At 35.7% G+C, this 27,571-nt stretch overlaps 5 protein-coding genes across 9 annotated transcripts; 1 reads left to right on the top strand and 4 right to left on the bottom strand.

Annotated features, from left to right (window-relative positions):
• Positions 1-842: 842 nt before the first annotated feature.
• LOC306886707 (plasma alpha-L-fucosidase-like) lies at positions 843-7,883 on the bottom strand. Its single transcript, XM_079444036.1, has 7 exons — positions 7,622-7,883; positions 6,607-6,794; positions 5,833-6,172; positions 4,996-5,206; positions 3,959-4,149; positions 3,571-3,676; positions 843-2,765 (listed from the first exon to the last, which is right to left on the bottom strand). The coding sequence occupies exons 1-7, from the start codon at positions 7,813-7,815 to the stop codon at positions 2,628-2,630; spliced, it is 1,368 nt and encodes a 455-aa protein (XP_079300162.1). The 5' UTR covers positions 7,816-7,883; the 3' UTR covers positions 843-2,627.
• Positions 7,884-8,374: 491 nt separating this feature from the next.
• On the top strand, positions 8,375-10,069 carry LOC306886778 (putative deoxyribonuclease TATDN3; the record flags this gene model as incomplete). The annotated part of the gene is made up of 7 exons (XM_079444085.1): positions 8,375-8,380; positions 8,634-8,696; positions 8,988-9,082; positions 9,172-9,227; positions 9,312-9,424; positions 9,777-9,857; positions 9,926-10,069. 7 exons carry the CDS (start codon positions 8,375-8,377, stop codon positions 10,067-10,069), a joined length of 558 nt encoding a protein of 185 aa, XP_079300211.1.
• An 875-nt stretch (positions 10,070-10,944) lies between these two features.
• LOC306885917 (dnaJ homolog subfamily C member 5-like) lies at positions 10,945-16,682 on the bottom strand. 5 transcript variants are annotated; one of them, XR_013785582.1, is made up of 8 exons: positions 16,479-16,682; positions 15,939-16,072; positions 15,635-15,848; positions 14,692-14,848; positions 14,500-14,556; positions 14,046-14,087; positions 13,206-13,892; positions 10,945-13,159 (listed from the first exon to the last, which is right to left on the bottom strand). XR_013785582.1 is itself a non-coding variant. In XM_079442732.1 (7 exons), the coding sequence occupies exons 2-7, from the start codon at positions 16,049-16,051 to the stop codon at positions 13,870-13,872; spliced, it is 630 nt and encodes a 209-aa protein (XP_079298858.1). In that variant the 5' UTR covers positions 16,052-16,072; positions 16,479-16,682; the 3' UTR covers positions 10,945-13,869. The 5 variants fall into 5 exon arrangements, 2 of the variants coding, with proteins under 2 accessions (XP_079298858.1, XP_079298859.1); XR_013785583.1 differs by having other exon boundaries at positions 10,947-13,159; positions 13,206-13,916; XR_013785584.1 differs by having other exon boundaries at positions 12,319-12,988; positions 13,621-13,916.
• An 868-nt stretch (positions 16,683-17,550) lies between these two features.
• Positions 17,551-20,508, bottom strand: tp53i3 (tumor protein p53 inducible protein 3). Its single transcript, XM_079442841.1, is given in 8 exon segments — positions 17,551-17,894; positions 18,004-18,200; positions 18,288-18,500; positions 19,381-19,651; positions 19,718-19,737; positions 19,740-19,839; positions 20,034-20,077; positions 20,430-20,508. Coding segments are annotated over 7 exon segments (1,002 nt in total). The 5' UTR covers positions 20,052-20,077; positions 20,430-20,508; the 3' UTR covers positions 17,551-17,711.
• A 393-nt stretch (positions 20,509-20,901) lies between these two features.
• Positions 20,902-26,047, bottom strand: LOC306886600 (centromere protein O-like). The gene is made up of 6 exons (XM_079443855.1): positions 25,888-26,047; positions 24,743-24,891; positions 24,430-24,568; positions 24,066-24,334; positions 23,451-23,613; positions 20,902-22,465 (listed from the first exon to the last, which is right to left on the bottom strand). Exons 1-6 carry the CDS (start codon positions 25,916-25,918, stop codon positions 22,356-22,358), a joined length of 861 nt encoding a protein of 286 aa, XP_079299981.1. The 5' UTR covers positions 25,919-26,047; the 3' UTR covers positions 20,902-22,355.
• Between the last annotated feature and the right edge of the window lie 1,524 nt (positions 26,048-27,571).

Genomic DNA, 27,571 nt, shown 5'->3' with positions numbered 1-27,571 from the left:
CTTTACCTCCCAGCGGCAGGCTCACCCCGCTCAGACCAGACACCCGGACACCTGCAAAAACACACACATACATTTGGAAAACATGATGAAAGATGGAAAACAGACCAAAAAGGGAATCTCACATATGTGAGGAACCTTGTGTTGCTAATTGTGAATTTCCCCCCTGCAGAGTGAGTTAAAGCGGCTGTGATGTTCATAAACAGTGCAGGACTATTCTTGGCACAGCTGCCCTGAATAACTCAGATAGGGAGTTTCTGATATGGGAGCAGTGGCACGTGTGTCTGAATGCAGCATGTGATGCTCTCTGGTTCCAAAGGCGGCCATGAGCAGAGCATTATGGGTAACTCAGGCTGCCACACACTGCTCTATTCAAACAAACACGTCTCTGTGTCAAATCTAATTCAAAAGACAGAACACATTTCATTTCCTTTACATTTTATATTAAGACTGTTAAAGTTAACTACTGTTAACAAAAACTATTTAAAAATTGTGTACATTTAAATAAAGCTGTATGTAAAATATAAAAAATAGATTAAAATTAAATAGAAAAATAAAGTAAAATAAACTGAAGACTAAAATAAAATAAAAACTAAACAGAAATAAAACAAAAAATATAAAATGTAATATTTATAAAATATTAAAATATAATTAAAAAATCAAAATATTAATAAACACTTTAATAGTATGTAAGTAATCATGTAATAAATGATCATCAAAATATTGTTTGACGTATATTATTTTAACAATATATATTATAGATTTATTTAAACATTTTGCTCACCTGTTTGTGTGGATGTTCTGGAACACAAAAAATATTTAAAAACAGACACTGCAGTGCTAACAACAATTTCATTTAAATGTTTATTCATTTCAGAAAATAATTGTGCAAACAAATTAATACATCTAGCTTTACATGAAGACCTTTATTTTTTAAATACAGTACATATTTAAGGTGTTTTATTTGCAAGTATATTTTGATTATAAATATCATTAATGCTAAAAAAGTGTTGATTTAAACATTTCAAATGTAACACTGCATAAAAAAACAAACAAACAATAGGTGCTGCAAAAACAGTAGTTCTGATTCATAAGAAAACATTATACTTATGCAGAAGTCACCATCATGATAGCAGGTGGTTAACAGAGTGCAACTCATTTAGCATTAGCAACAAATAATATGCTGAGTCTCCGCCTCCACTCAATCACAGCAGCTCGGACCTGCTCCACGTAATGTGTTCAAAACATTCAATTCTCTCCTCTCTCCCCCTCCACCACCTCAGCTGTCTCCTCACTGAGGCAGAAGTATCTAAATTTCTCCACTCCAGCCATCCTACAACATGCCCTTTATACCCTATCCCCGCACACCTTCTCCAAGCAATCTCTCCGATACTTCTACCAGCGCTTACACATATCATCAACATCTCCTTTTCCCCACTGCATTCAAGCAGGCTCGATAACCCCACTGCTTAAAAAACCCTACATTAAACACTTCACTTGCAGATAGCTACAGACCAGTTTCTCTCCTTCCATTCATAGCGAAAACACTTGAATAAGTAGCTTTCAACCAGGTATCATTATTTCTTTCACAGAATAACCAACTGGACCTTAACCAATCAGGTTTCAGAAGTGGCCATTCAACTGACACTGCATTACTCTCAGTCACTAAGGCCTTGCGGATGGCGAAAGCTGATTGCAAATCATCAGTTCTCATTCTGCTGGATTTATTTGCCGCCTTTGATACTGTGAATCATAAGATCCTCCTGTCCACCCTCTCATCACTGGGATTTTACTTCTCTGGTTTGAATCCTATCTCACAGGTAGGTCTCTCAGGGTGGCCTGGGGAGGGGAGCGGTCCAAAGCACATCAGCTGGTCACTGGGGTTCCTCAGGGATTAGTTCTTGGACCCCTCATCTTCTCCACATACACTATCACTGGGACCCATCATACAGCCAAATGGTTTCTCTTACCATTGCTATGCTGATGCACCGTCAGCACCCTCCTTCTTCCACTCGCTCTTAAGCCTCTACGTCCCCTCCAGAGATCTACAAGTGAGCGTTGCCTCGTGGTAACACCACAGAGAGGCGCAAAATCACTTTCCAGAATGTTTTCGTTCACCGTTCCTGGCTGGTGGAATGATCTTCTCAGCCCTATCCGGAATGCTGAAACCCTGACAATTTTCAAGCAACAGCTGAAAATTAATCTCTTTCGTTAACATTTGACTGCATCCAAAAAAACCTTTCCTCAATTCCCTCCCAGTCTAGCTTGTAGTAATCTGAACAAAGTCTGAAATGTTTTATTACGAGCACTTCCTGGGCTAATTTGCCTTTTTATGATGAATCGCTTGTTATATTTCTCAACTGCTGAAAAGTCTATTTGGATAAAAGTGTCTGCTAAATTAATAAATGTAAATTTATTAATTTAGCTGTCACTCATTTTAGTTCATCGCAATCTCAAAAAATGCAGTTATAATTTGCACATGGTTTGTCTTTAAGCATATGAAAAACACGATGATTGTCAACACAGGGAGTCTTTAAATGTCAAATATGTGGATAAAAACCCCACAGTGCCTTCAATCATGTACTTCATTATTTCTAAAGGCAACAGCTAACTGTGGCGCCATCCTCTGGCTACACCGCACCAGTCAGTCGCAGGGTCCAGGCCCAGGAGCAAGGCATCTGACTGGGGGCCAGTTGGGGCAGATGAACCTTTAGACCGGTGGGTCTCATGGACTCCCACGAGAGGGACTGATATCCAAGCAGCACCACCTGATACAGAAATTAGGTTTGAAACAAGAAAAATGTACTGAAACTTCTGCATAAACCAGTTCTGAATAATTATTCAACCCTTCACTAAGCTCTGCCCTTCTGGTTACTGCTGTGAATGCAGATGTCACTAGAATGTCCCATAGCTTGGCTGTATTTAAATGTATTAGCATATGAGCTTCACGCGCCATTACAGATACAAATTCAACAATATCATATAATAAATACAATTACAATAAATAAAAATATTTTTAAGAATTCAGCTTAGAAAAAAAGTTCTATATACAACTCTATAAAAGATATCTTAAATGAACATTTAATAAAAACTTTTTCTGGGTCTATCTTACAAAATAAGTTCTTCAAAGTTTGCCCTGAAAAAAATCTTTGTAATAGAAATGAAATTGAGATTTCTGCAAAAAGCAGTCAAATGTGCTTTCTTTTTAAAAAAACACATAAAATGCATAGGAATTTGATACAAACTGTGAGATAGACACAAACTTAAGATACAAACTTATACTAACTTTAAAAAAATTGGAATTGAGAAGATTTATCAGTGTTTTTTTTTTTCAGGATTTTTTCATGCATAGAAAGTAAAAAAATAGGTTATTTGAAATACAAATCTTGTTATATTATACATGTCTTTACTGTCACTTTTGTTCAATTTAATGCGTCTTGCTGAATAAAATTAATAATTTCTTTAAAAAAACTGTTGCTAAGTTGGGCATGGTTGCTAATGTTTTAGGGCAGGGCTTAGTCAACAATCAATTATTCAATAAGAACTTCTTTTTAATTAATTTAATATCCATACCTGCGCCTTGGATGATGATACAACTGGGTCGCTCAGAACAATATAGCCATCAGCGGGCCATGAAAGGATAATAGCATAGATTGCGTTCTTCTGATTCCATGTATACCTGTTAGGGCAAAACAAAACCACACTTATTTTTTTTTATTATGCAAGTAAAGAATGTGACAATGTTTACATGTGCCAAAAACAGAATCCCATGGACCAAACATATAACATAAAAGTAAAAAAACATAGGCTAAGTAAAGAAAGTGAAAGTGACACTTTTAGAAATACTTTTATTTAAAAGCAAATAAAGGTGAAAAAGATAAAGCATGAAATGTAACACAAGGCTTAGGCAAACAGACTCAGTCTGAACAATACATGAAAGAGAACTGATAATGTAACTGACCAGACTCCAGGAGTGACAGTGTCGTTCTGAACTCTCCATGCGCTGCTGTTGTAAATGGCCTCTCTGTTCACCTTGAGCCACTGGCCCATCTGTCGCAGACGCTCCTCAAAGATGGGCATGATGCGGCCGTCGTGTGTGGGACCCACGTTCAACAGCAAATTCCCCCCGCAGGACACGGTCTCAACAAGAGACTGGAAGACAAACAGAGGACGTCTCAATGCTCAGATTGTGCATAAATACAGTACAGTTTAAAGAGTTTTTTTTTTTTTTTTTATAAATACTGTTATTCAGTAAAGTGACAGTAAAGACATTCATAATGTAACAAAAGATTATTATTTTTTTTAACATCAACAAAGAATCCTGAAACTGTATCAACTATTTGTTGAGCAGTAAATCAGTATATTAGAATGATTTCTGAAGCATCATGTGACACTGAAGACTGGAGTAATGATGCTGAAAATACAGCTTTGCATCACGTTTTAAAATATATTCATAACTGCTATTTAAATTCTAAAACTATTTCACAATATTACTGTTTTTCAGTATTTTTGATCAAATAAATGCAGCCTTGGTGAACAAAAAAGACCCAAAGCTTTGAACATTAGCGTATTTTCTAAACTACGTGAATTCACTTTCTACCCTTTCATTTCATTTTAAAATCATATAAAAACTAGATTTTTATATTGTCATAATAGATAAAACCATGTCACCCAAGTCTTAATGATATTTTGATACCCACAATATACTCATAAGCCGTTTGAAGTATAAGCAATAATAATGATGTTGCTTATGGCTTATTATAATAATCACACAAATTTTACTTTCTTATTGTCCTTGTAGTGCCTCTTACAGCATGTTACGGTAAAATTACCTCAACTGTACTAACTAATTTCCTCAATACATCACAATTACAAATGGATCCAGGCATTAAAAATTTAAATGTACTGTAGATCAAGACAGACACTGCTTGCTGCTGCATTCTTCATGTGTAAGTCACTTGCTCACAAGCGTCTAAATGAATGTAAACGTAAACTCACTGCTATCAGCTGTTCAATAGTGAGGTAATCGCTGAGTTTGGCGTCTCTCCTGTAGCCCCATGACTTCTTGTCAATGGTCATGCAGTTCTCCCACTTGTGTTTCAGCAGGTGTCCAGGGTTGTAGCGATCTGAGCAGGTGTAATATCCACCATGGTTACATATAGTGCCATATCCCCAGCGGTCATTGGTCACAACAGTGTCACGCACAGGGCTGAAAACACACATCAGCCATCACTTAGGCTACATGACAGCAAAGTCACTCTCATTCAGAAAGTTCTAGTATTTACAAAAGATAAATTCACAATTGAGGATCTTGTAGTTTAGTTTCCAGTTCATCTACATCTTGTTGACTAGCTTGCTGAAACTACACTATTCTGCATTGTGCTCCAAAAATAGCCATGCATTTGAACAAAATAATAATAAAAAATAATCACAAGCAGCATATAAATCACAAAACAATGATTTTATAGTAGATGTTTATCAGTGATCGTTTTAAAAAAGCAATGGATTTTAAATACCTTTGCTGCATATTTTTAATTTAAACACTGTATTAATTCAAAATAATATGAATTTGCTTTCTAATATTTGTATTATTTTACATAGAAATAAATGGTGCACAATTTAAAGGTGAATATCATCTAGTACCATGAAATCTTCTCAAAAATGTTCCGCTTATTGTCTATAGTCTGTTTTGACCACAAGGGTCACAATTACACCAGAATACCAGTGGGTTAAAGGAATGAAATAAACTTTGAATTGGATATTTTTCCCTCTCTGTTGGCTTCTCGGTTTCAACCTCGCTGCGTAACCACAACACTTCTGTACATGAGGCCTTACCTCTGGTTATAAAGCCAGGCGAGGAACCCTGTGCTGTTCCAGTAAGAGGCAGGTGCATCTCCATCACCATCAGACCACAGCACCTCAGGCTTGTACTTGTTGACGATCTCATACAGCTCAGGCAGGGTCTTTGTCGTAGGAAACACATTGGTTTCGAAGTAGTTATCAACATCTGCTCTGTAGAGAGGGTTAAACCACTCAAATAAAGAGTGGTAGAGACCCAGACGCAAATGACTGTGTGCCCGCAGAGCTGTGGCGAGCTCATCCACCAGATCCCGCTTCGGCCCGACCTCCACTGCGTTCCACATCCACGAGTACTTCGAGCCCCATAGTGTAAAACCTGAGGAATTGAAACATATTTGTGACTGAATCTCATAAAACCACGTTTGGGTTATATCTGTCAAAAAGCATTTAAAAACAATATTTTAGCATTGTTATATTATTGTGCATTCATGACAAAAATGATGCATCTTCTCTCTATATATTTTTGTATTATTACTAATTAATTTTCCTGAGATGACTCCTTGGAATGTCAATAAATTGTATAATTCATAGTGCTTACTTCCAAAAAAAAAAAAAAAAAAGGCAGTATTTTAGAGTAGAATTGCATAGAATGTCATGTTAAACCATTAACTGTATAACCATTTTCTTTGTATATGGTAAATAGTTTTTTTTTACTAATTATACAATATTTTTCTTAAAAACATTACAGTGTATGTAAACTAATTACAGTTGACAGATGAGCAAAAATAAATACAGTGATTTCTCACAAACCTTCATGATGTTTGGTTGTGAGGACAATATATTTGGCTCCAGACGAGGCAAAAATATCGACCCACTCTTTAGGATCAAAGAATTCAGCCCGGAACTGAGGAGCAAAGTCTGCGTAGGTGAAGCCAGGCGGGTAATTCTGCTCCATAAACTTCACATAAGACGGGCGTTTCTGGCCCTGCCAGTACCACCTGTTAGAAAACAAAACTATTAAATACAGCTAACCTCAAATACAGTATATAAACACATAACCAGAGGCGGACACAAGTAGTAAAGTATTTTTTACTCTGCCGTAAAAGTACTTTTGTACTTTATCAGTGATTTTCATTAGAAAATTTTACTTCACAACATTCAAGCATAATATAATTTAATACTTAATTACATTAGAAATCTAGTTTTTGACTTGAGTACAAGAAAGTACTACATTTGAAATGTTCTTAAGTATTAAAGGTAAAAACCATGTACAGATACTTTTTAAATTTACTCGAGTAAAGTAAAAATACTTCACTACTGTCCACCTCTGCACATTGACAAAGTGACCAACCTTCACTGAAATGGCTCCTTTTCATAATGGTGTACCTGTCAAGGCTATTTAACTTGAATTCAATAGTTTGATTACAGAAAACGAAGTTCACTTTGTAGGGCCATTCGGATGTTTTGCATCCTGATATTATTTTTATGCACAATGTAACGCATAAAATCTATTTTTTACTACTATAACAAGGAAAAACTTGACAATTTGACACATCATTAGTATTTCATCATTAGTGGTGATTTGATTTGATGTTTTTCACTCAAACCTTTTGTTGTTCTCCTTACAAAATAGTACAGTACCACAGTACAGTGGGATATCAGATGGTAAAATCTAATATACCATATTGTAACTGATAAGCATATTTATCATTTACATAGTAATCCAGGGTTTTTCAAACAGTACCCTGGTGTTGTGTTGTTTCTGGAGCTTTTTGTTAGAGTCAGTCACACTGTCTTCGTGCTGATGCTTTTTTTGCAGACTTACCAGAACCATTCACTGCCATAGCTGGGAACTGAAAACACTCCCCAGTGAATGAATATACCGAATTTGGCTTGATCGAACCATTCCGGTAGAGGTCTTGAGTCGATGGATTCCCACGTGGGCTCGTATTGACCCACACAGCTGCCAATCAAGAGTAAACAAAGAGGGAAAACACTCCACTGATACATTGTGTCCATTATTCACTGTAATCATATGACAGTTGTTTCAAATCACATGATGTTGTTATCTACATAAACACGTGATTGGTTACAAGCCTGCGTGAACGCCTCTACTGCGAAGGCTTGGTTTATGAATATTAATGACGTACCACGACGTTCGCAGTTCTGATTGGCTGAACGGCAGCAACGCTGGATTACCTAATTAATATTCATGATACACACCTTCGCCGCAGTGGGATTCGTAACAGGCTACTGTTCAGTGCTGGTCCGTGTGGACTGTTGTTAAAACGATCTGAAAAATATAAACCCATGCAAGGCATATATCTGCCGAGGATTTTGACAGCGTAAGAGATATAGGTGCAAGGTTCATTCAGTAATACTATGAAACTGAAACCATCTGAGGAGTTCTTTAATGATTGTGTTTTATATTTTAGGACATTGATGATGTTATTCAGGAGTCTAAAAAGGTAGCTGTTAATTTGCATTCCCTTTCAGGATGCTGTCATATTAAGAGTGCAGTAATATTGATTGTTTCATTTTTAGGCCGGGCTTGTTGCCCTTCTTGCTGTAGCAGAGCATGCTGGTGAATTTGAGAAAATTATAAAGCTCTCACAGAGGTTGGTATATGTGATATCTTACTACACCATATATTTTTTAGCAAACTAAATATTTAATAGCTTTAATGTTCTGTAGGTTCCCAGGATTTGTTATGCCATGTCTTGAAGTTCATCCTGTCCCAAAATCCAGCCCAACCCAGGGGTGCCTTACCTGAGGTCTGAAATATGTGCATATAAAGATATGTTTATGGTCTTAGAGCTGACACTGTTTCCCCACAGGATCTAGACGCGGCATTACCACTGATCGACAAATACAAAGAGCATATTGTGGCTATTGGTGAGGTTCGACATGTATTGCATCTCTAACTAGTTGTTCTTGTGGGTTATAGCCAGATGGAGAATGGACTGTAGATAGGGGCTATATAGCTATGTGGATTTAATCCCTTAAAGGAATAATTCACCAAAAAATGAAAATTTGCTGACAGCTCACTCTCAGGCCATCGTACAATAGAAGATGAGTTTTTCTTCATTCAGAACAGATATGGAGAAATTTAGCACTCAAATACATCACTTTCTCACCAATGGATCCAGTTATTAGTGTTATGAAGTCTTCATGAATGTGTTTCATCACAGGTCGGTCTGGATTTCACACCACGTGTAGTCAACAATGATGCTGGGAAAGACGGTCAGAGACAGGTGCTCATTCGACAGGCTGAGATTGCAAAACAGTAGAATCTGCCTCTCTATGTGTCGCTTTTCCGGATTTGTATTTTTGTGGTTTATGATCTTTCATATAGCACTGCATTTTGTTTATTAGGAATGTACACTCAAGATCTGCTGGAAGACCAACCATCCATCTTCTGAAGGAGTTGGGTATGCATACAGTAACAAAGCATGCATTGACATAGTGTTTATTTATAAATTGTTTGCTTTTCATGAGTATGCCATTTCAATCAGGTGTAGAGAATGCACTTCTTCATGCATTTGATGGAAAACCTTCCATTGCGATGGAGGGTGTAAAAGCTGGTTATTTTTTCTCAATACCTCCATCCATTGTCAGAAGTGATCAGGTAAATCTAACCTATGTTTAATATCATTTGACTTCTCATGCCAGTATGTGCTCCACTAACAGACATTCTACCAATCAGAAATAAACTATAATATCAAATTAAACTTCTTCTACTTCATTCTCTCAACCAAATTCATGAGGTTTTTGATTTTAGTTTGGTTAATTAGTGCACATATGTATATATAAATTACAAAATATGTCTACAAACTGATTTTAAAAGGAGCTTTTACAAGAAAATCTCCTGATAATGTGTGTCCAAACTTGTAACTGGGAGTGTTTATCTGTTTGTGTAAAATCTATACAATTAAATCAAATGTATTAGTCACACGTCACGTTTGTCTACCTTTTATAAGAAGCAGAAGCTGGTGAAGCAGGTTCCTCTGGAGAGCATGTGTTTAGAGACGGATGCTCCTGCGCTCGGGCCTGAAAAGCAGGTGCAGTTTTTTTTGTCATAAACATGAAATGTTTCTGAAATGTATTTACATCTGTGTTTTTACTTAAGGTGAGGAATGTACCAAGGAATATCAGCATCAGTGCAGAATATATTGCCAAAATCAAAGGTTTTCCCTTGGAGAAGGTCATGGAGGTCATTACCCAGAATGCCCTGCACCTCTTCCCCAAATTAAAAACATTTATCAAAGCTTGACATTAAAAGGGTCTTCTGCAAAGCTGCGGTTCTTAACAAATGTGAATAGAGCATCTTGTATGCTGGGTTTGAAAATCATTTTCGTCAGTGATCTTTTACATTTTGAGCAGTGTTTGAGAAATAATATACTGACAAATGTTCTTACTAGTGCTGTCAAAGGATTAAAAGTTTTTGTTTATGTGTGTGTACTGTGCATGTTTATTATATGTATATATATACACACACACACGCATGTATATATTTAAGAAAAATGTTACGTTTATATATTAAATATATTTATATATGATATAAATTATATGAATATAAATATATACATGTAAATATTTTCAAAATATATACTGAATGTGTGTGTATTTATATATACATATACACAATACACTCGCATATTATGTGAACAATTTTTTATTTTGAATGCGATTAATCATTTGACAGCACTAGTTCTTCGATAAAACATTGCTTTTCGAAAACTTCATAATCATGTCATTGTGTCATGCACAAAATGTGTGCCGAATAACTATGTTCTGAAGTTTATATTCATACATGCACTACATTCAACCTGTATAGATTAATATAATGAGAAGCTAAAATCCCATGTAGTCCATGGGGTCCTGGCACTGCAAGCAAAAAGCCACGTCTCTGTCTGAATGGTGATATTGCTGAATCCGTATTGTGTCTGAAGTAGTTTGGTCATGTCCATCAGCAGTCTTTGGGTTGGTTTGCTCATCTGGAAAATAAATCATTCATTTGGGTTAAAACTACAGTAAACTGACCAGATTTTTGATAATAGAAACCAGAATTTCCTAGTTCAGTGGTCAAAATATTGAGATTTGAATTTTTACATCTATGATTAATAAAACAAAACAATACATGTTTTTGTAATTTGGGGTTCAATAGTTTTTATTATTAATTATGATATTTGCAGTGAAATGGATCCCAACAAGTTTTAATACAATTGACCAAAATAACACTACAAATAGGACATAGTAACCACTGCAAAACAAAACACGGTGGCCTAGAGGAAATCCACAGCGAGAACAGACTGATCGAAATGCTACCAAAGTCAGTGAGAAGATGTGCGGCATCAGTCATTATAGCGAGACTGTGAGCAGCGTAACCACCTGCAAGAGCAGAACGTCAATGCACAAGTCTCAAATGCATCTGTTAGGCTCTCAGCAGGTTATACAGCAGATTTGGTCCTTTAAACAGAGCATGCACTTGCACCGATGACTTCTCTGATCATGAAGATCAAGCACACAGCACACGTCATGAGTAACTTCCTCCAGGCCTGTGTTTTGCCCTGCTGCTTTTCTTTCAGGCTCTGACAATGAAACGCTTGAGTGTCATGTTTACACTCAAACGGAGTGCTGGGGCGTTCATCCTCTGAATTATCCAGAAGACTAAAAGAAAGAAAATGAAGAAATCTAGATCAAACACTTGAAGTCAGATTGATTAACTGAGATTGAGAGACTTACCCCAAAAATTCAAGCAAGTCGGTCAAGGTCTTGTCCTGCACGTTCTCCAAATTCATCATGGAGACAATTTACAAAAAAATCCTTTCAATAAATAGTGTTCGTAGATTAAAGGACAGATTATATTCTCAAGATGTTTTGAGAAATGCGAGTTTTGTACAAAATGATGTTTTGTAGATAAACGAATATGAAACATCTAAAGCCATATGCTGTTTCACACGCTGCTGTTATAACATGGCAGAAAAGTGTGTTGGTGTGGTGAAACCATGTTTAGATTTCAGCAAGGTCACATTGTAAAACTAGAGATAAAGAAAGAAAAAAACTGGAGGGTTTGGAAAAATATATGCTCACATTTGCACATCCCAGCTAACAGGGAACCTTCTCAGAACAGGAAAGGTGATTTATGAACAAACATTCTTCAAGTTATGTTCACAGAATGTCCCTAATAATGTTATCCAAACGTTAACACAAAAACACTATTTGTAGATTATCCATGGAATGTTTTTCAGTTGGACATTTGTCTTATATTTTTTAAATGTTACTACTTGTAAGATGGTTCAGACAACACTCAAAAGTAACATTCCTGTAATGTTTGCAAAATAAAATGTTCTTTTTAACATTCACATAACCAAGAAAAACCCTTTTGAACATTCTGAGAACATCCAGAAATAACATTTTCAGAACATTAGCAAAACACTTCAAACATATTTTGTTTTGCTTGCATATCAATTTTACTGCTGTACCGATTCAAATAAACTGACATAAAAAGCTTGAGTAGATACAGTAATCCGCTATATTTATTAATCTTTTATAATTCCACACACAAATCATATAATTTCAATTATAAACAAAACATTTTTATCTCAGACAAAACCCTTCCTGAGGCTGTGCAATATTACCACAATAAACAAAACATTCACCTGCAAACCACCAGTGAGACTCGATTTCAGCGTGCCTTTAAACTCTGAACCCTTGCCTTAATAAGAATATTGCATAATGTTCATTATTTATATACATTCATTTGAATCTTCTGAAAATTAACCTCATACCAAATTATCATATGTCATAAAATAGTTGTTCCACAGAGGTTATTTCAAGGTTTGCTTGCAACGGTGGCAAAATAAACCACACATAGTTGTCTGTTAGATAAAATATCTATGTTTATGTACATATACAGATAAGAAAAACTGTTGTATTTATTCATTATCATGTATTGGAGCCTTGCTGTATTAATAATAAAAACTGAGATTACTGAGACGTAAAGCACACAAAGTGCACATAATAGGTTTCGCTGGAACAACATGGTGTACTATATAACGTTAAAGATGATAAATAGAAAAAAAAATTAGCAAATTAATTACTCTTGTGTTGTTATCAACGGAACATTTTTATGGCATTACTTTGACTTTGTTATGCAAGATATTTTGGATTGTACTTTCATTTAAAGCAACTGTATGTATGTTTTTTACCTTGAAATATCAGTTTAAAAATCATTCTGACTTCTAATGAGGTGAATGGCTTCTGTTTCTTCCTAAACGAATACCTAGCCTGCAACCATAAGCCAAAAAAGCGTAACGGCTAAAGCTAACGCTTCCGGTTTAGCAGTACGTGGGAAAGGAGACTAGAGGCCTTTTCTTTTTTTTAATGGATGTCAATGGAAGACAGGCTTCACTTTACTGAATAAACAGCTTTTTAGAGGAAACATCTCATCATTTAATGAATCGACAGCCTATCGGCTAATCTTAAACATGTTTTACACTTAACAATACTTTTGGATTGAACTATTTTTAGAGTTTACCACGAAGAGAAGTCACTGAATTTTTGTGACAGGTGGGATTCATCTTACAACACTTTTCATTCATTCCTATGGTATCCGTAAATGGAGATTGAGTGTCGCACAACTCTATGACTTCAAGGCTGTAATGTGATTGGTAAGTAAGGCACACGTGATCCAAGTTGACCGCTACGCTTTCTCCAATAGTAAGTAATACAGACCCTCTCATCTCCCTATAGCAAGACAATCTCTGGCTCCAAAGTCTCAAAAATGTCATACAGCTGCTTTAAATGGTGCATCAATGAAGCATTACAAAAAAAAAGGTTATGCAATAAAATCATGAGACAGTCAAACAACCAAAATGCAATTATAAAATTATGTAAACAGAAATTGCATTATGTTTGGAATCAAATGAGCCACACAAACTGCACAGGCACTGTGAAATACAAACCACTGACACAATTTTTACAGCAGTGTCTTCATTTCTACAGCCAGAAACAGGGATGAGTCAGCCTTCTTCTTCTCTAGTCTTCTCAGTCTGGTGGTTGTTGTTTGCTCTACTCTTGTGCCACATGTACGTCTGGAGTGATCAGTACAGAAGTGTCTCCATTTGCAAGAGAACACAGCAAAATAACCCTCAGAATCTGAATTTGAACGCATTTTGTTGCCAAAAAATACATAGCATCACACGGAATATAACATGCTAATGCTAATAACTGATGCTGATATTCACCTGAGTGTGCAGGAATGGGCATTCCTACAATCACAGTGCTTCCTGTTAAACAAAACAAAGAAAGAAACAAAATAAGAACAGTTAGCAATATTAGCAAGACCGTGACTTCAATGACCAATGAGTGTTTCATAATTGATTAATTTGACTATTTATGATAACATATAAACCCTATTTTTATACACTACCATTTGGGGGTTATGCTCACCAAGGCTGCATTTATTTGATTAAAAACACATTAAATGTACTGATAAAAACAGTAATATTATGGAAAAATATTATAAATTAAAAGAACTGTTTTCTATTTGAATATAATTTAAAATGTAATGTATTCCTGTCAATCAAAGCTGAATTTTCAAATGTCTTTACCCTCACTTTTAATCAATTTAATGTGTCCTTGATGAATAAAATCCATCCATCTATCAATCTATCACACAATAATGCATCTGTTGTTCACCTGAATTTCCAGGTGCTGGACTGGGAATAGGCTGTCCTGTTATTACTGTGTCATTGCCTGTAAATCACAAATAAATACAGTGATTTGCATGGTTTATAGTGTTCTCTTCTTTATTAACAATTGCAGGCACAGGCAGAATCTGGTAAGCTTATGTTTGCAGTCTCCAGAGCTGAAAAGAGTCCCACTCCTCACCTCTGTTCTGCTCCTCTGTCATCTCCGCCTCCAGCTCATCTGGATCCACATACTGAAAATTGTCTTCAGGCTCCGAACCGCCACATTTACCGCAACAGAAACAGCAGCAGCAAAAGCAGCAACAGCATGTGAAGATCATTCCCAATGCCATGAGCGTCTGAACCGAAAAAATAAAACAATTAAATGCTTACACCACTCGTCATCATATTTGCTGAATGAAATCCAATACGTGTTTATTACTAATATTGGGCTGCTGATTCCAAAAATAGTGCCTGTTTTGAGCATGTCACACTTTCTTACAAAATAAGATGCATTTAATAGCATTTTTGCTTTTGACAACCATTAGTAAGGTGAAGAAGTCTTGTATTATCCCCGAATCAGCAAAATAGCTGCCACAAAAACACAATTCCTATATTCCTCTGAACCGGTTTACAACTACTTGTTCAATTTTCAATGATTCTGGAGACATTTTATGCCTAATATTGTTTTCAAGATTCAAATTAATGGCCAGTGACAGAAGAAAATGCAAACATTAGGCAACAATACGGTTTTCGGCTACATCTGCAGATAATTACTGCATCGAAACAGCAACAGAAAATGACAGATTTTGTGAAAATATTGCTTTTTCTGACTGCTTTTGTTATTTTAATAAGTGCATTAAATCAGATACATACTGTATATATAATTTGAAAAATCTTTATTCTTATTTTGTCAAAAAAAAAAAGTGATTTAGCATTTTTATTGATGTTTTGCAACTCAGCATCATCAAATCGTGTAATACTGTATTAGGCCTGTTTTGCAAATCAGCAGATTTTTATTTATTTTTTTCATAAATGCAGGGATGTAATTATAGTGATCATTTCACCCTGTCACGAGCTTTATTATTTACATTGCATAGAAAAGTAAAAATAAAAACAAAGGAACATGCACACAAACTACTCACCTTAAACCAGCATTTGGACATGAGGAAGTAGTATTTAACGCTCTCTTCTCCGAACTGGTCTGCGATGTAGAGGCCCATGGAGCCGTACTCATCATAGACCTGTCGTTTGGTGTCGTCGTTGAGGATGGTGTTAGCATTGTTGATCTCTTTGAACTTCTCCGCTGCTTCGGGGTTGTTGGGGTTCTTGTCTGGGTGATACTTCAGTGCCAGTTTTCTTATGGTGATTTGGATTTAGAAAACAAAGCCTTTAGAGGGATGTTGCATTTGTGATTTCTTGATTAATATAAGCTATAAACCAGCATACCTGTATGCTTTCTTAATATCTTCAGGTGTAGCTCCTTTCACCAAGCCTAATGTCAGGTATAAACTCTCTCCAGCTCGGGACAGCTTGCGCTGAGGGCGGCTTGTATCTGCCATTGTCAAATTCTGCTAAAAACACTAAAAATGGAGATATGCCATCTTTTCAAAATATTTCCTATTCTTATATAAAAGTATTTGGACACTTATGCCTAATTAAAAATGGATGCCATTGCATTAGATAACATATCAAAGCAAAATGTGAACTAACATTATGCATCCACTAATAATCACCTGATTAAAAGACATTGAGCAATTATAATAAAGAAAAATAACAAATGTAAAGTGTGTCCTTAAGAGTCCAAATAGGGCATACATGGAATACAACCAAACAAAACATGAAATAACGTAATATTATTAATACATTTAAAAATATACTATATTTTCGCTTTATTACGAAAGCATTTTGAAATGTTTATTTATGTCAGGCCTGTTAAGAGATCATCACCTGACCGACAACTAATAATCAATGAAATCGATCACTTACCGCTTATTAGAAGTACTCGATTTTTCATAAAGTTACTTGTGCATTCATTTCTACTAATATGCACAGAGTTTAAACGGCGAAAAGTGAAGTGGAGCCATTGATCTTGAGCAGAGTTTAGACCAGGAAGTAGGAAATCAAGTTCCTGCGTCAAGCGCGAGAGCTCATTGAGACAGTGCAGAGGTGAAGAGTGAAAGTAACTCATCTGGCTTTGATCGCCGCACCTAGTTTGAAAAACCCGGCTAAGAACGTTCTTAGAACATAAGTTATGAACAAACGTTCTTCCAGATAAATATAATCTGCTCTTTAATAATGTTCTCAGAACGTTAGCACAAAGCGTTTAGAATTCTAAATTTAGAATTTAGAATTATAATCGTTTAGAATTCATGAAACTTTTTTTTTTTCAGAGAACATATTAAATGTTTGCAAAATTATAAATGAATGTTATGAAATTATGAATGTTAACTCATAAATCATCTTTGAAACTAAAATAACTGGACGTTTCAAACAACTTCAGCAAAAGATTTTTAGAAGGTATGAATAATAATCATAAATCATATGAAAAATAGTAATCAAAAATAGTTTTAGATTTACACTTTTTAAATGTCATGTCAGCTACTTTCGTTTAGGGGTCAAATCTTCTACTATTTTCAATAGTGAAGCTCTTTAAAAAAAAAATATAAAATACAAATGTTTATTATAAATTTAAAAGTAAAAAGAATAGCCCTCATATATTTAAAGACTATTTAGAGATTTTCTGGATACTGGATTAAACTAGACAGCAGTTTAAAGTAATACACATAATTAGGAGAACAGATGATATGAAGCTTTACAAAATGTGATCTCATTAATCCAATCTTCTTCACAGGCAGAAAATACCTTTTTTCACCCTAAAGCTGTATCTCTTATAAATTTCTTTAAGGTATTTATTTGTGAGAAATCTTTTTATGCAATATTTAAAATGAATAGATTTTGTAAGTGGTCTTAATGATTTACTCCATTCAGAATTATTAAAGTATCAGTCTTATGTCAATTACAAATTAAACATCTACGCAGATTTTTATTTATTTTTTTTGCCATTTTGCCTTTATTATGAATATGATACAACAGTGGAGAGCAGAAAAAGAGCAGTGATTCGAACATGGGACGCCCGTAACGCAACATCATTATAGGTTGGTTGCACTCACCCACTAGGCTATTGGTGCTGACGATCTACACACTGATTATTGTATATGATCAGGAGTTTGCTATTTTGATTATTATTTTTCCAATATTTTTGTTGGCCTCCATACGTTGATGAGCCATTTCAACATCCTCCATGTTGAACATGCTGTCTATCACAGGCCACAAGGGAGGATCTGTTGACTGGAAGTGCGGCAAAACCTGCTCTGTGAAACTCCGGACCAGCTCTGCTTTACACTAGAAATAAAACACAATCATAAATGCAAAGTGCATAATGTTTAATGCTACAGAAACATATTGCTTTTAGTCAACAGTTTATGAAGAAAATCTGAAGTAACTAGTAAACCTGTAAACTTCTTGATCTGAGGAGACTGCAAAGAAGATTGCCTCTCTTCCTCAAAAGCTTGCCAAGCAAATCCCCATCAGCCGTTTTACCTCCCAACATGCCATAAAGCACCCATCGTCCATCTATCACAAGGCTACAAATGTTCATCTCCCAAAAAGATTCACCAACACAGTCCAGAATTACATCAGCTCCCTTGCCTGCAAAAAACACAGAATTTAAATTAAATGTGCTCATTTTAATATTGATAATATTATAAACGCATTCAGAACACTAAAAATGCTGACCCTCAGTGAACTGCAGTACTTTTTCGGAACAATCCTCCTCTTTGTAATTGATTCCCGCAGCTGCTCCCATCTGCTCTGCAAATTTTAGCTTCTCAGGACTCCCTGCTGTTACTACTGGAATCGCACGGCTCAAGCGAACCAGCTGAATGGCAGCGGTGCCGATTCCACTCGCTCCAGCATGAATCAACACCGTCTCATTCGGCTTCACTTTGGCTATAAAAAAAATGGCAGCATATGGAAATATTATGGCCTTAAAATGCATTTGGATGCTTAAAAGAAATAGCTCATCGAAAAATTAAAGTTTGCTGAAAATGTACTCACTCTCAGACCATACAATATGTAGATGAGATTGTTTCTTGAACAGAACAGATTTGTAGAAATAAAGCACTGCATCACTTCCTCACCAATGGGTGCTCTGCAGTGAATGGGTGCCGTCAGAACGAGAGTCCAAACATCTGATAAAAACATCACAATAATCCACACCACTCCAGTCCATCAGTTAACATCCCGTGAACCCAAAAGCTGTGTGTTTGTTTGTAGACAAATTCATAATTTAGGAGTTTTATCTTTAAGTTGCTTTGTGCAAAATATGGGTCTATAATCTGTAATAACACTTCCTTCAGTGAAGAAGTCCATCCCCGGTTGTCTTCTTGCTTGTAAATGGTGCTTGATTTGTGATTGTGCAGATTTCTTTCCTGATTCATACAAGACAACTTTTTCAAGAAAACAATATTACGGACAGAGGACTCGTATTTTAGCAAGAAGCAAAGGTCAAAGTCAAAAAACTCTTAATTACAAGCTTGCAGCTTTTCTCTTCAAAAGACATTAACTGAAGAACTGTGGATTAGTTGTGGATTATTGTTATGTTTTTATCAGCTGTTTGGACTCTCATTCTGACGGCACCCATTCACTGCAGAGGATCTATTGCTGAGCAAGTGATATAATGCTACATTTCCCCAAATCTGATGAAGCAACAAACTCATCTACATCTTGGATGGCTTGAGAGTGAGTACATGTTCAGCTAATTTTCACTTTGGGTTAAAAAGTCATATTTAAAGAAAATAAAACACAAAGCAAGCCGACATCATGCTATCTATGAAGTGCAGAAGTTGGTAGGCAGTCAGCCAGGCCTCAGGAAGAGCTGCAGCTTGATAAAGAGTGAGGGGTGATGGGACAGGCATGACGTGTTCTTCTGGAACAGCAACATATTCTGCATAGCCTCCTCCTCCGAGTATAGCCATTACTTTACTTCCAAGTTTCCATTTCCCTTTGACCCCAAGACCGATGCCAGCAATCACACCGCTGGCCTCCAGACCCAAGATCTCACTTTCTCCAGAAGGAGGAGGAGGGTAAAGACCCCTTTTCTGTCAATTAAAATAAGCCATCAATGAGATCCAAGGCACAAACACTAGCAGGAGTTTATGGTATACCTGTAGCAGGTCAGCTCTGCTGCGATCACTCTGATGAGGAGCTGCCCATCTTTGGGTTCAGGCCGTGGAATGGGTTTCAAATCCAGCTTCCCTGATTCATCAACACACACTGCCTGCATTGACTAGAAATGAAGAACAAAATCTGTTTGCCATGCTTCTTCTAATTTGCCTATAATCATTTAATGTTGTTTGGCATACATACATTGGCAATGTGATTATAAATATAAAAAGGGACTTTAAAGTCATTTGATTATTAATAATCGAATACTAATTTTCAAAGTTTTATAAAGACATGACTTAAAAACAAATTACTTACTGTTTTCTCTTCTTGCATTTATTGCTTTGACATTTAAATGCGATCTAAAACAAACAGGACATTTATTTTAAAACCTAAAGTTAAAACAAAAGAAATTGGAAATTTAAGCAAAGCTTCATATCACAAAAACACTACACTGTTGTTCTGCGCAATTTCAACACGCATGACTTCTGACACGATTATAAAAACACAATGCACATCACTGAAAAGAGCTCGTTTCTGCAGGAATTACACAAATTGTGACACAACTTCGACTTTAATTCTTTAGTTCTGCTGTCTGACAACATTCAAACTATACTTAAAATAACCCACTTTGACATTGTGTCAATCATTTACACTTCCTGCGAGAGAAAACATTAACGAAATCAAATTAAAGTCATTTTAAATGTACCTTACCTCATTAAATCGGTGTGTTGATGCTGTGAATGTTGTTTACTGGACATTGGTCTTTCACATGTCTGAACTGATCATTAACTACAGGCAAATAAAATGCTGGAAATAAAAAGTTGTACCCCCCTCCAAAATACCATAGTAATTATAGAAAAATATTAGAATATTACCATATTAGAACTTAATTCTAAATTAACCACATTCTGACTTTCCTTAAACAGTTTCAAGATCGTTTATTAATTTATGATCTTGTAGTTGTAATACTCCTCATCCTAGGTTTTTACATTACAAATAGCATAAATATGCCCAATTTATGATAATATATATATATATATATATATATATATATATATATATATATATATATATATATATATATAGAATATTATATTTTGTTCAATAATATATTAAACTTTATCAACCAGTTCTCCAAATTGATGGCTAGAGGCTATTATATAATACTGATTTGTGACAATAATGATTTCATCCCTGTTTTATTGTAAAAGACAACAATAAACACATTGGGGAAGAAATAAATAAATCAGAATACAATAAAATAATTCCAAACAAACAAATGACGTGTGTACTGCTGCAGTAAACACTAGATAATCTTACTCAGAGACACCAGACAACACTGAAATATAAAATCTTTCGTAAAACGTTTTTAGAAAAGTAGTTAGTCACAGAGGTGTGAGCTATTAAATGGAGAGTTAGAGTTCAACCTTTCATCTTTACTTTGGCATTATTGACACAGTGATCATGTGATCTAATGATTTTGACATTCAAAACCCTGAAACCTGACAGAACAAGACATTGTTTTTATGTTTAAGTGTCATAGCAGCAGATTCTAAGTCTACATGCTCACACGAGACGAGAAACCATATGCAGTAGCTTCAGGTACAGTAAATTTACATTTATTATTTATACACAATATACATATTTGTGCAAAATAAATTAGCTTTGAAACATCAATTGGGTTTCAAATGTCTGAAGCTTCTGAGAAGTTTGAACCCACTTTATGTATGTATTTGAGCAGTGTGTTTTTCTTAAATAAATTTACATTGAAACAATCTGGTTGTTTCATTCCCTTTATTTGTTTCAAAGAAACATCTCAAAATGTCAACACAGCGAAGCATTAAGAGACCCAAGTCTTGCCGTCCCATGGACGTGAGACTGCTCAACCACAAAGAGGACGTCCATCTTCAGTGGAAACTACACAAGATCAGCGCCAAATACAGACTCAACCTCAGGCTGCTGGAGCAGGAACGAGAGCTAGTGCTAAAAGAGCACACACGGCTGCTGAATTTAAGGGTTTGCGAACCGCACGCAACCATAAACAAAACAATGAGAGCCATATCAGAGGTCAGGATGACAAACGATGCGAACGAGACACGATTTTCAAAATCCGCTCCAGCTTTCAGACCTCTATCCTCGGTGAAAACGTACGAGGATGATAAAGAACAGAGGTTTGCTAAATCAGCATCATTCTCTGTCAAGCAAGATGATTCATCTCCATCTATGATAGTCACAGAGAAATTCAAAGCTTCGGAAAACGGTCCGCTTTCCATTCTACAGCTCAAAGACCTGGCGTTGATCGACAGCATCTCTCAGAAAGAGCTGAAGTATCAGGAAGAGTATTACCGATGGTATAAAGAAACAATGAAACAACTGCAGAGAGAAAAACTACAACAGAAAATAAGGAGCTTTCTCAACTCTATAGAGCATTTGACAATGTATGCATGAACATTTTTTGAACTAATGAATCAGGCTAAATAGTTGTTTGTTTCGTCAGTTCTTACGCGTTAATCTACCTCTGAATGTAAAGATCTGTGCATCTCTCAGGTTATATGGGCCCAATGGTAGAGCGGTCAGGTTTTAACTGCACTGTAACAGAACATTATTTACATTAAGGTGTTGATTTTGTCACATTCGTTAAGCGATGCTTCCCATCCTCCTCATGGTCAGGACTGCCGTATGAGCTGGAGACTCCAGGAGCAGAGACTGGTTTTTCTTCCACTGTGGAGATTCTGAAAGTGTTTTATCTACAAGAATAAAAGCAAATAAATACAAAATTAATGTAACCCAGTTCCCTTTTCAAATCTTTAAAGATAAATAAAGCATGCTTTGATTACACTGTTGCCCTCATTTCCAAATGAACGTCAGTAAAAAACATACATTTACTCCAAAATAAATTAAATGGCAACGACAACAAAGATTTTCTCTTTTTTTTTTAAACTTGATCTTGATTTAGTTTTTACATCTTTTTATATTTACTGCATAATTTAACACAAAATCAACTGATAAAAATATTTTGTAATCTCACACTTCATTCCAGCCCATGTAAGAATAATATCCATTCCATATTTACCCCTTCATGTGAAATTCACCAAAAATTATTAAAGGTATAGTTCACTCAAAAATGGAAATTGACATCATTTCCTCACCAAAAAACTTTGGTTAATCTTCGAAACAGAAATAAAGAGATTTTTAATGGAACCTGAGAGGCTTCATTGAAAGTCCAGGTAACCAAAATTTAGAAGATCCAAAAAGTTCCAAAAGCATCATGAAATGAAACCATAGGAATCTGTTCATCATAAAGTAACGGTATCTTCACGAAACTTGGATTAAAATTATTATAAATTCCTTTCATGACATATTTATGACCTTTTTGAACTCTCCAAGTAAGTATTAGTTACCTGGACTTTCATTAACAATATCTTAATTTGTGTTTCAAAGATAGTCAAAGTCATACAGGTCTGGAATGACATGAGGATGAGTAAATTATGACAGTTTTCATTTTTGGGTGAACTATTTCTTTAATTCATTCACATTCTGTTACATTTGCATCTGTTTTTTTCCAAATTGACTTACATTGGATTCAACCTGTCCATTTTTCAAAACTCAAAAGACTGGCACTGCAAATGCCATGATGTCTTGTTTGAGCCACATGAATGTTTGGTTCTAAATAAGAATATAAACAAAGGGGTGGAGCTTATCCAGGATCAGTTAAATTGTGATGTGTCATACCTTCACACTCAATGCTAACCCGTGTCGGCAGACATTGTGTGAGATCTCTGTACTCCAGTGTGCATAGAACAGCTTTGGGAGTCTCGCTTTGTGCTGTACACATGAGCACAAGAACATTGCACAACTGATTGCTCTCCATCACCTCCACTGAACCAACGAGCTCCTGTGGCAGAGACAAGACAGATTTATATTCAACAAGAATGCATTAAATTGATCAAAGTGAAAATAAAGACATTTATAATCAGAGATCTATTCATCAAAAATATCCACCAGTTTCAACAAAAATATTAAGCAGCAGAACTGTTTTCAACATTAATAAGAAGAAAATCAGCATATTAGAATGATTTCTGAAGGATCATGTGACACTGAAGACTGGAGTAATGATGCTAAAAATTCAGCTTTGCATTACAGGAATGAAATACATTTTAAAATCTATTCAAATAGACAACAGTGATTTTAAATTTTAATAATATTTAACAATATTAAAGGTTTTTATATTTTTCGATCAAATAAATGTAGCCTTTGTAAGCATAAGAGATTTATTTCAAAACTATTAAAAACATCTTACCGACCCCAAACCCTGGTATATACAATAAATGCAGGGAACCTGAATACCTTTAGGAGGCAGACCTGCTGTCTGCGAGCAGCTAAAGCGTTGAGGTTCTGGCTGAGGGTCTGCAGGAAGGCTTTAAGGTCTTTCTGCAGGTTCTGTTTGGCGTAACTCTCGAGTGGGAATGACGGGGGGATGTTGTGGCGAGAGATCTGCACGGTGCGCGTCAAATCCAGCTCCATGTTATACGTCTCCAAATACACACCCTCAAAGGCAGTGTGAAATGACACACACACGCTTTTCCCTTCCTTACACTCCACCAAATCATAGCCACCTGACAAAGACAGCACAATCGATAAGGCCTGAAACACAGGCAATACACAGATGATCTGGGCGTGAACTCAATATGATTTATTGGTAGAAAATTACCAATTAAGTGATGAGCATACTGAAGGTCTTTCAGCTGCATTCTCCAAGCTGTTAACAAAGACTTCTGTAGTTCAATGAAGCCGCCTGGAGCAGCAGCATCATCCAGTGGAAGATCTTTGCTGATTTTATCTTTCAGGATCTGCCGTGCAATGAGAAAACGTGGAGAATGAAGCTCATAGGTTTAGAGTAAGAATTATGAATATTAGTGCTACTCTGAACCAATATAAAGACACTGAATTTTTACATTATCATGTCAATGACAAAGTTATTTGCAAATTTGCAAAGTCTCTTTACCATTTCAAACCTGTCTCACCTTGACTGCGTCTCTCTGATGTTTGAGTTGATCTCTTTTGGCACGGAGGGTCACGGCTCTGACTTTGAGCATCTCTAACCTCTGAGAGTCATGCTGGTCCTGCTGTCCCATACTTCCCCTCTCTAAAGCCATCAGGTGACCCAGAACACCTGACATATCATATATCAATCACAGTATGCATTAAAAATACAGCGTATGGGAAATACACTTACACTACAAGATAAACTTTTGGACACAGCTACTCTTTCTTTATTAGGAATATTTTTCACATTGTGGAATAATTGCAAAGTTGTGAAAACCTTAATAATAATAATAATAAACCATTTTGTAAAGATATTAATCTTTTCTTTAGCTTGATATTGTGCCTCACCTTGGATATCATATTTTAATAAAAGAAAATTAAATTTTAGAGTTTAAAGGAACAATTCACCCAAAAATGCAGTGAATGGGTGCCATCAGAATGCATTATTTTGGCCAGATATAATAATTTAAAGTTAAAACATCCTGATGATTGACTGGAGTGGTGTGGATTACTTGTGGATTACTATTGTGATGGAATTTAATCAGCTGTTTGAACTCTCATTCTGACGGCACCCATTCACTCCTCAAAAGCAAACTGTGTGTGTTTTTGCTTCAAGAGAGCAATCATACATTTGCGTTGTGTTTTACTTTCTTTCTTGTATATTCATTTATTTATAATCACTTATTTAATCATATAATCATTTATAATCATTTATATATTAATTTCAATGACTTCATTGATTAATCATTTATATTATATTACTGTTGTTTTTTATTTTATTTTCCACTGTTGTTTAGTCTTACGACTGTGTGGTTTCAAGCGCTGTTTGTCTTCATGAATAAGAGATAAGTGGGAATGTTTATGGAAACTCAAGGATTATGGGATGTTTGCTATAACAATACTTGCTGAATTTGTGCTGGTCAGATGAAAACATTGTGTTAGAAGCAATGTAGTGACAATAAATTGAGTTGAGTTGTATAACGTTATATTTACTAAATTAATTCCATGCAAGCATACACTTAAACGCAAAATGTTTTTAAGACACCTAGAAAACAGTAGAACAGAAGAATAAATTTAGCCAAGTGTGTTGACACATTTAATGATAACAGACTCATAAGTTTACCTTGCTCCATTGTTTCCATTAGGCTGTCCATTACTTTGTTCTTGACGCGCGAATTTCTTACTTTTGCTCATTTGTTTCTTTGTAAATAGAACGTTTCGAATTCTGGCGCGCGGTTTTGTGTCAAGCTCGACCTCGGAAGCTAAAACACAAACAGCGCTCTAGAGCATCACCACTGCGCGCTGTTAGCGCAGCCACCTAATAGAATCAGTGCTCAAGACTTCTCGATTTTCTCCCCACGTGGTTGCATTTTTTATTGGAATGCGCATATTATTATTATTATTTAATATTAAATGTAATATTAAGCCAATTATTTTAAAAAAGCACGTGTAGAGAAAAACAGCTGCATGTGTGTGTGCTGGTAAACACGGGTAACTGTCAGTGATCAGCTTTAGATAGTAAACTGTAAGGTGCACGCTGTGTTTTTGACTCATAAAGTCGCTCAGTAACCTTCAGGCGTGATGGAAACTGTAACACTGGGAGGAGTGCGACACTGACATTCTCTGTCTGGCCCCCGGATGACACGCATGAAGGGTGTGGAGCTCCAGCTGATCTGATTGACGCAGGGACGGATCATGACGCAGAGGTGCCCTGGGCACGGACTGATTATAGGCCCCCCTCAGTTGAAATTGCGGTCATTTTTCTTCAATTCAAATAGCAATGGATTTTATCTACACTAAGTGAAAATAGCAGTATTTTTAGCGATATATTATATATTACACTATGCTAAAATAGCAGGATTTATTTTTTTTAAATAAAAAATTAAAAAATCTCTGGCATTCATTTATTAAACCAGTTTCTCTGTCAATAATGAATAAATAAATGAATTAATGAACGAATAAATAAATACATTTTCCATAATACAAATGTTTAAAAAACGGTCTGATAAAATGAAAATGACTTCAAATGTTGAGTAATATTACATGTAGAATTTCCAAATAATATGAAAATAACTGATGAGAAATAACAAAGTAAAAGCCTTTCATCAACTTGCATATAACCATATTTATCTGTAAACTCACAAAAAGAAAATTCCCTGTTTCCACAAAAAAGTTTCACTTTTGATTAGTACTACACCAGAATGTCATTTGCCCAATGTCAGGACTGTCTGATTTTCTATTACGAAAACTCATATATGACCGGTAGCTCTAAAAAGGAAACTCCCTGTTTCCACAGAACAATTTCAATTCAGATTGACAGTCGGTCCATTGTCCCAGTGTGTCACTCAGCCAGTTTCCAGACGATCTGATGTTGTATTACATAATAAAAGCCCTCCAAATCTCATATTCTACCCGATCTGCCTGTGATTTTGGATAGCTCTAAAAAGGAAACTTCCTGTTTCCACAGAAAAAATTCAATTCAGATTGACAGTCCATTTTCCCAGGGTGTCACTCAGCCAGTTTCAAGATGATCTGATGTTGCATTACAAAATTAAAGCCCTCCAAAAACTCATATATGACCAGTTTTGTCTTTGATTTTTAGGTAGCTCTAAAAAGGAAACTCCCTGTTTCCACAGAACAATTTCAATTCAGATTGACAGTCCATTGCCCCAGGGTGTCACTCAGCCAGTTTCCAGACGATCTGATGTTGCATTACATTATAAAAGCCCTCCAAATCTCATATTATACTTGTGATTTTGCATAGCTCTAAAAAGGAAACTCCCTGTTTCCACAGAACAATTTCAATT

Source organism: Barbus barbus (assembly GCF_936440315.1).
Source record: "Barbus barbus genome assembly, chromosome: 20".
Lineage (NCBI taxonomy): Eukaryota > Metazoa > Chordata > Actinopteri > Cypriniformes > Cyprinidae > Barbus > Barbus barbus.
This window is presented reverse-complemented; position numbering and strand designations above follow the sequence as displayed.